Below are 8,281 nucleotides of genomic sequence, written 5' to 3'. Positions count from 1 at the left end.
TAAATTTACAAGTCCCTTAATGCAAAGATATATTTGGATCACCAATTTCCCATTTCTTTGAATGATTTACTCTTTTTTAAATCTTAGCAACTCATGCAAATATTAATTAGAAATTAGATTTTAGGGTATATTTTATATGCTTCATTTGCTGTGAGATAGTGTCAACTTATCAGAGAATCAAGTGAAATTCTTGTTTTCACAAAAAGAGTTAAACTTTAGGGGCAGAGGCCATAGTGGTTATTTGACTTATCTTTTTACTTAAAATTGCATAGCTCTCAATAATTATTATATATAATATATATATTAGTTAATAAACCAATTTATTTAGCAAACTATCTTGGAAATTACATTTCCTTTAATGCAATTATAGTTAATAAACCAATTATAGTATCACCAATTTTCCATTGGATTGAATGATTTAATCCATCTCAGTTATTTATTTATTTATTTATTATTATTATTATTATTATTATTATTATTATTAGAGTATATTATGAATGCTTAAATTGTTTTGAGATAATGTCAACTCATTAGAGAATAAAGTTCTTCATTTTAAAAAAAACTAGATAGTTGGGTGAATTGTAAGGGGGCATAGGCCATAGGGGCCATTTGTCTTATCCTTTTAGTTAAAATTATTAACATCATGCCCATGATACCCAATGTAAATAATAAACTGATCAATTATCACACTCTGTAACCATGTCAATAAATACTTATCTTAAATCCCAATTGTAACCAACTCAGTTCACTGTTATTTTGCTATATTGTCATGCATCTGTTGAAACCATAATTTTTTCTGTTTGTGTTAAGGGATTTGGATTGATTGCTGTTATTAGTTATTATGTAGCCAAAGCTGGCAGCTTTTTTTAAGCTTTTGTGGATAAAAGTAGCCGCGTTATATACACATCACCAATACATTGCAGGATTCATCATGACAGGAGCTTTCTGCCTTCATCAAGTCAATAGGAAATAGGTGGAAAATTGATCAATTTTTTTTTTTTAAAGAATTTTCCATTTGTTTCTTGGACCTCTATATATGCTACCTACAAAATTTCGTGCAAAAACGACGACATTGCATTTCGGTCAAAATTATAGACCAATGGGACCTTGGGGAATTTTCATACAAAATTTACCCGAGTTTTTTTTTTTAATTTCTATTTTTTCTAAAGAATATTCCATTTGTTTCTTGGACCTCTATATATGCTATCAACAAGTTTTCATGCAAACAAGCCAATATTGGATTCAGGTCAAAATTCTTGACCAGTCTGACCCAAGAGCATTTTTGTACAAAATTGATACTTTATGGGGGAGTTCGAGTCTTGAACTCATGGGATGGGCAACCATCCATTTTAAACTGTATTAAAAAAATGTTTATAATACATAGTTGTGTACAAATATTTTAGACTCTAAATATGGTGGGTGGATATCCTAAATTATTCTCAAATTAGAGCTAATGGTTTAATTTGGAATTGTATCTCACACTTTTACCTCCAAGATGCAAATTCCATAAAATTGTATATTTCATTTTAAATGAGTAGACAAACATCATCACCACATGTGCTTTTACATTTAACTTTTAGCTTATTTTACTAATATATAATTTTTTAAAACCTTACTTCTTTTTAAAAGTACAAATAAATTTTAAACAGTTTTCAATTAAAAAAAAAAACCAACAGAAAGTCATATAAGTTGAGACTCTTTCTTTCTATCTCTCTCTCCAAAAAAAAAAAAAAAAACTAATATTCATTTGAAAATTGTTTATTTTCAATAGTTTATTTGCATTATATAAACCAAAAAGTTAAAAGTAATGTGAGACTCGCAAACACTTGATAATTTAAAAAATAAATAGTAAAACTTATAATTGGTTGCCAAATGCACACTAAAGTGAAATGCACTTATAAGTTAGTTTATTACATTTTTTTTCCTTACTATTTACAAATCTCAAAAAAAAAAAAAAAGAATACAAAAAAAGAAAAGCCCAGAGGGCCCAAAATGAAAGGGGTATCAGAAGAAAACCACCACAAGAAGCAACCCAATCCACAGAATTCTAGAAAATACCACAAGCACCACAGAATTCTAGAAAGGGGTATTTGTTGCATGGGTCTAACCGTCTAGGTCTTAATTCATTTGTGACTAGAGTTGGTAACAAGTCCAACTATTTTTGCCTTTCCCAGCAAATTCCATCAAATAATCTTGATGTCAAATCATTCAAATTTTTTTTATTACCGTGGATCCAGACGAGCTGAGAAGACGGAACTCAGAAGGGTATCCTACACTTTCCAAGACCAAATATTATTATTGCCTTAAAGGATACCCAGAAAATCCTTATCTTCCCACGGGATGTCAAGGTCAGCTACTGCAATTACCAACAAGCTTTCATTTTCTCGCATATATATATATATATATATATATTTTTTTTTTATTCGTCTAGTTTTCACTACTTTTATTTATTTATGTGTAATTATATGAATGAAAACCATGTAATTTGGGGGAAATTTTTCTTCATTTCATGCTCCTTTGAAAAGCACTTAGCAAATATATTTGTCAAACTCAATTTAGATTTTCTATTATATTTAATGTACGTACTTTGATTACTAAAAATGAAATAATATCATGAAAATGTATATGATATATTTTGTTAAATTTATAAAATATATTTACACAAAATAAAACTCATTGAACAATACAGAGACGGGAAGTTAATATATATTATATTAGATCTAACCTCATAGCTTGAAAATTTGGACAACCCTTTTTTCCCCTTCTATTTGTTATATAACCCTTGGAATGTTGCTACATGATATACTTCATTATTTGTTAATTATATTTTTGAAAATTTTTGCGTGATGTTTTAATTATATTCACTGAGAACTAAATATCCCAAATTCAAGAGTATTCTTCTCTGACGTTTGAAATAAAAACTCTAAGCTTAGAGTCCATAGACTCTATGATGTGCTTTACTTCTTGATTGATGACTCCACTATTTAGTTCTCAGTTACTTATTACGTTTTGATGACTCCACTATTTAGTTCTCAGCTACTTATTAATGACTCTACTATTTAGTTCTCACAGATGACTCTACTTTGATGACTCTACTTTTGTACTTTGATGACTCTACTTTTGATGACTCTACTATTTAGTTATCAGAGATTACTCTACTTTGAGTACTAGTAAGATTCTTAGGTGATTTTCTCTGACGTTGGGTGTTTTTTTTTTTTTTTTGAGGTTGCTTTATTAAATGGATTTTACTAACATGTGCAAAATTTTGACAAAGGTCCGGTTAATGTATGCTCTAATAAATTTATTTTTGGATAAGTTTTATTGGAAACTGAAAAAGTTGTCAAAACTTTTTCAATTTCTGATAAAACTTTTTTAAAATTGGTTTACCATTGTGTGTCCTTAGGTCACACACTAAATAATTTATGAAAATTTATGAGAAAGCTGGGAAGCAGTTGTTAAGAGATCTGAACTTCTGAAGTAAGATTTGAATAAGAAAGACTTCATTTATGAGAATCGTACTTCATCTGCTATTTAATTCAGAAAGACTTCATCTTATTTAGAAAGACTTCGGATTCACATCCAGTGCAATAGCTAGAGTATTGCACGGGGTGCAATAGCTTTAATATCAGCCATGGATTAAATCTAATGCTCAGAAAATTGACACGTTATATCTCCACGCTGGCAATCCGCGTGCTTCAATTTTTCTCCTCTCTTTTTTTCTCTTTTCACTTCAGCAATTCAGCTTTACCAAATATGAGTTTCAGAAAAAATTGTATTTATAAATTATCAACTCTTTTAAAGAGGTGAGATTGCGAATCTCTTGAGGAAGTGACGTCAGATTTTTACATCCCACAATTTTAAGGGTTTGTAGTGATGTGAGGCTGCCTATCCAAGGGAGAGAAACCAGTCCATCGCACCATCGTATAGAGAGTTTCCGGAGAGAAACGAGGTTCCGCAGCCCCTCCTCTGGATGAGATTCGAAATCGTTAATCTGATATAATCGTAATTCCTGTAATTGAGAGAGAGGAAAGTAGGTTGATGTGGTTGCTGCTCCCATTTTCATTTTCATTTTCATTGTCTGCTCCATTACCTTCCAGCTACACCCACTCAAATACAATGGTTCTTTACAATATGGAAACGGGGGCATGGAAGTCAGGTTAGGGCAATTGCTAATCTCTAATATAGAAAGAGAAGGAGGAAATGATGGAAGTAAGAGATGGTGTGGCTCATTCCTCCACCATCCCTTCAATTTTTGCACCCACACCACTGCCGTTGGCGGTGCTTATTACCGGTGTCACCACCACTGGTGGCTACCGGGTTTCCCTCTCTCCCTCTCAAATTTATTTTCTCTTTTATTTTTGTTTTTGTTCCAGTTTTAATTATTTTGATGACTAGAGCTGTATGATTTTGTTTGGGTTTGAAAAATGGGGGGTTTTGGTATGAGTCTGTTTTATTGTGTAAATACATGTCATTTTGTGTGTGGGTTATTGAGTGAGTGAAATTTGTGTTCTTGAGAGTGCTTAAATTAGTGTAAACACATGGAGCAGTTGAGTGCAGATCTTAAAATCTGGGTATGTAAAGGGTAAGTTCTACCTTTTTTTTTTTTCCTTCCTTTGCTATGATCTTTGTTATTGCCTTGCTTCTTTATTGTTGCGGTTGCTGTGGCCTTTGAGTCCTCTATTATTGTTGCTAAAGGTGTTTGTTGAAATGCTTCATAGAGGGGTCAAGATAGTTGGGGCTATTGAAACCAAGCTCTTGAAATTCTGATTAATCTGAAATATTGTCCATAAATTGCAGTTGTTATTTTTAAGGAGTAATCATACATGCAATAGAGAACTCTCACAAATGGGCTTTTTATGTTTGATTCCTTGTTTCATTTTTATGCGCCTTCAAGATCTTCCTGACTTTCTCTTGTCTCAGGCTTAATATGACAGCCAGCTTTTAAGGTAATTGATGAGTGCAGAAGAACTTATCAGGACGAGTGTTATAGAGTACCTTCAGTCTCTTTTCTCTCTGCTCTCAAAAACCAGTGAAATAGATGGCAGACAATGAGAAGTTATGGCCCGATGAAACAGAGAAAGATTTCATTCATTTTATGTTAAAGGAAGCAGTTGATGGGAACGCTTCTTTCCAATGGGATACTGTCACAACAAAGTTTAACGAGATATACGAAAAAAGCTATACCCAAAACCAAATAAATGGAAAATATATTCGGCTTAGAAAGAGATACGTTGCGTTTACCTATCTAATTGGTTGTGATTATATCAGTTATGATGCCCGTACCAACAGCTTTAAAGGATCTAAGGACGCGTGGGCAAGAGCAAAGAGGGCGAGTGTTATACATTTATTTAATTTTCACGCAGCTCATTCTTTAAATTCTTCCTGTAAACAATTCCATATAACAATGTCTCTAATCTCTTGTATATCACATCTTTTCTGTTTTTAGGTACACAGTAAGTGCATTGACTTCAAATGCAAGGGACTGAAGCACTACAGGTTGCTGGGGCAGCTCTTCCAAGCAGCTGCACAAACACCCTCTGCCCGACAGGTGAATGCAGCTAATGTGGATCAGGACGAGCAAGGCAGCGACCCCAAGGGGAAGCGACCGGCCCGCTCCGACACTAACCCCTCCTCCTCTGGGACGAAGAGGAAGGCAGTGTCCCAAAAAACTGTAGAATCTGATGATCTCTACTCATTGGCAAGGGCCACGAATGTTTTGGAGAGTCTTCATTTTGATAATGACACCCTGTTCATGAGCCTTACCAGACTAGAAGATGACGCAAAGAGGCTAATTTTCATGGCCTTGAGGGAGGACAAACGACGGGACTATATCAAATTTCTGCATCGTACTCAATAGGGGAGTTGGATGTATTGTTTTGCTAATTTCTTCCCAAGGTAATTATTGAAATAAATTTGTAGCATTTTCACAATGATCAAACATCAACCAATAGGAGGGAGGTGAGTGAACTTTATCGCATTCCATGCTTTTAATATCATCGTTATTGCTTAGCTAAGAGTTGGGCATATATTATGGAAGTAATAAGATATATCTGAGATTGAACTTGATGCAGCAGCAGCCATTACCCTTTTGTCTGGTAATAGCAACACTAATGGGGACCTATCCGGCTTTGTTGATGATTGCAGGGATCTGTTGAAGCAGCTACCTTATGCTAGGACATAACTAAACAAGGATATAACTAAAGCCTGGAATCCTAGTTGTGCTTCTATCTAGAAATATTAAGCAATATTTGAATCTCTTCTTGCTGTATTCGTGCTGGCATTTGTGTAATTGTCTATTTTGCTATTTGGATATATGTTTCACTTGTCTGAACCACTATGACACTATTAAGGTCAGTCAGTCTTTTTGTTTCGACTTTGTAGATTTCTTTTGCCTTGTCAGATGTTCTGCTAATAATTCATGCATATGTGGCATTTGGAGTAAGCTTTTGTGGGTGTAAGTAGTAACACAAAGAAGATTAGTTAATTATGCCATTCATCATGCAATCTTAAATTAATTATGTCTTGTTCCATACATGATACACATGAAAGACGATCTTCATCAACAAAATTAGTTGCCTAGTGTTAGTGTATTTGACTCAATTTTACATAAAAACAAAAAATTTCATGTCATGTCTAGCATAGCCATAGTCACACTAACATATAGAGTACCTAAAATTAAAAAAATAAAATAAAAATACAGCATGTAGAGTATAAACATCCTTAACACAACTCAGACAACATTCATTGCCAAAGAAAGTACTTAGCTTGTAAAGTATCATAGCCTATTAATGAAATCAGATACTTGGTGACAAATAACAAGTACAAATAGTCTACAAAATAAAAATTATGCAAAAGATGACCCACTGATTCATTGCATCAGATACTTGGTGACAAATAACAAGTACAAAAAGTCTACAAAATAAAAATTATGCAAAAGATGACCCACTGATTCAGTGCTTGCCTTACACACACATGACACAACACCAAGTGATCAATGGTATACTCCCCTTAACAAGATTGCCCATGGTCAAATTTCTGTTAGCACTACTGCCACACAAAGAACCTAGCTCAACGCCTTCCTTCACCAAGGACAGAGGTTAAAGAGATAAGAGAGCACCACCACCACTTTGTAGTCAAGAGGCCTAAGTGGCATCCAATGGACCAAGCACACAATACACAAAACTATAAATTCCTATTGCAATATAAATCCAAGTTCAACAATATATACCACGTTACAAATAAAGGGCGAATGAACAGTATTTGGACTGAAATAATTAAATCAAAATTCAAGCATTTAACAATCCAAACCGAAATCCCTAAGTCCAAAATCATACCATATATGTGCTGAAAACCTAACAAACTCAGGTATAATATCAGTATATCACAAACTTAAATAAAATCGAAGCAAATAAATGCACAAAACATGCAAAAAAGTTTAGGGATTCGTATACCTTCAGGAGCGTTTTGGGCGGCTGAGGGAGGGGAAGAGACCGGGGATGGCTGCGGTGGTTGTGGTGGAGGTTGTTGGTGTCGGCGGCCGAGGGTAGGACCGATTATACCGGCTTGATTCCCAGTGGAGATGAAGGACGGCAATGGCGGGATGGGTGGGAAAAGCTGCAGCGCCGGATTGGACGGTGTAAAGCCTTAGATCGGAGGACAGCAGCGGCGTGATGGACAGCGATTTGAAGGTAGGTTAATCGGAAAGGGAGAGAGAGTGAGGTCTGATTTTTTTTTCATGACTGAGAGTGATGAGAGAGAGAGAGAGTGAGAGAGGAGTCTTTTGGGTTAATATTGCAAAATTTAAAGTTAATTTGCGTTATAGGAACTGTTAGAAGTTAATTGGGGAATCGAGGAGAGAGACTGAATTTCGGCAATGGGATTGCCGAAATTCAGCCAAAAAGTAGGAGAGAGAATAAGAAAAGGGGGAGAGAGAAAATGTTGAATTTCGGCAGTGGGATTGTCGAAATTCCACTGCCCAATTTTGCTATCCGAACGCTGTGTGTCCGAGTGTGCCCGAGTGTGGAGTGCTCTTAAAAAAAAAAAAGAAAAAGGCAATGGTGGCAATGTCATTGCCGAAATAGGGGAATAATTTTTTTTATTTTTTTTTAGCAATTGTGATAATGGTATTGCCGAAAATGGGAAAAAAAAGTTGTTGCAATATCATTAGTTAAAAATAAATCACATATAATTAGTCCACAATATTTTCACAATAAATCACATATAATTAGTTATTATTAGTTAAAAAAATTTGTGACAACTAATTGTGGCAATGGCATTGCCG

The 8,281-nt window shown here is 34.4% G+C and overlaps 1 protein-coding gene across 2 annotated transcripts; it reads left to right on the top strand.

The window, feature by feature from the left end:
* The first annotated feature begins 3,789 nt into the window (after positions 1 to 3,789).
* On the top strand, positions 3,790 to 6,380 carry LOC126716557 (uncharacterized). 2 transcript variants are annotated; one of them, XM_050417367.1, is made up of 4 exons: positions 3,790 to 4,156; positions 4,921 to 5,329; positions 5,447 to 5,895; positions 6,145 to 6,380. In XM_050417367.1, the coding sequence occupies exons 2-3, from the start codon at positions 5,039 to 5,041 to the stop codon at positions 5,855 to 5,857; spliced, it is 702 nt and encodes a 233-aa protein (XP_050273324.1). In that variant the 5' UTR covers positions 3,790 to 4,156; positions 4,921 to 5,038; the 3' UTR covers positions 5,858 to 5,895; positions 6,145 to 6,380. The 2 variants fall into 2 exon arrangements, with proteins under 2 accessions (XP_050273324.1, XP_050273325.1); XM_050417368.1 differs by lacking the exon at positions 3,790 to 4,156 and adding an exon at positions 4,184 to 4,582.
* The last annotated feature ends 1,901 nt before the right edge of the window (positions 6,381 to 8,281 follow it).

This window comes from Quercus robur, chromosome 3, assembly GCF_932294415.1.
Source record: "Quercus robur chromosome 3, dhQueRobu3.1, whole genome shotgun sequence".
Classification (NCBI taxonomy): domain Eukaryota; kingdom Viridiplantae; phylum Streptophyta; class Magnoliopsida; order Fagales; family Fagaceae; genus Quercus; species Quercus robur.
This window is presented reverse-complemented; position numbering and strand designations above follow the sequence as displayed.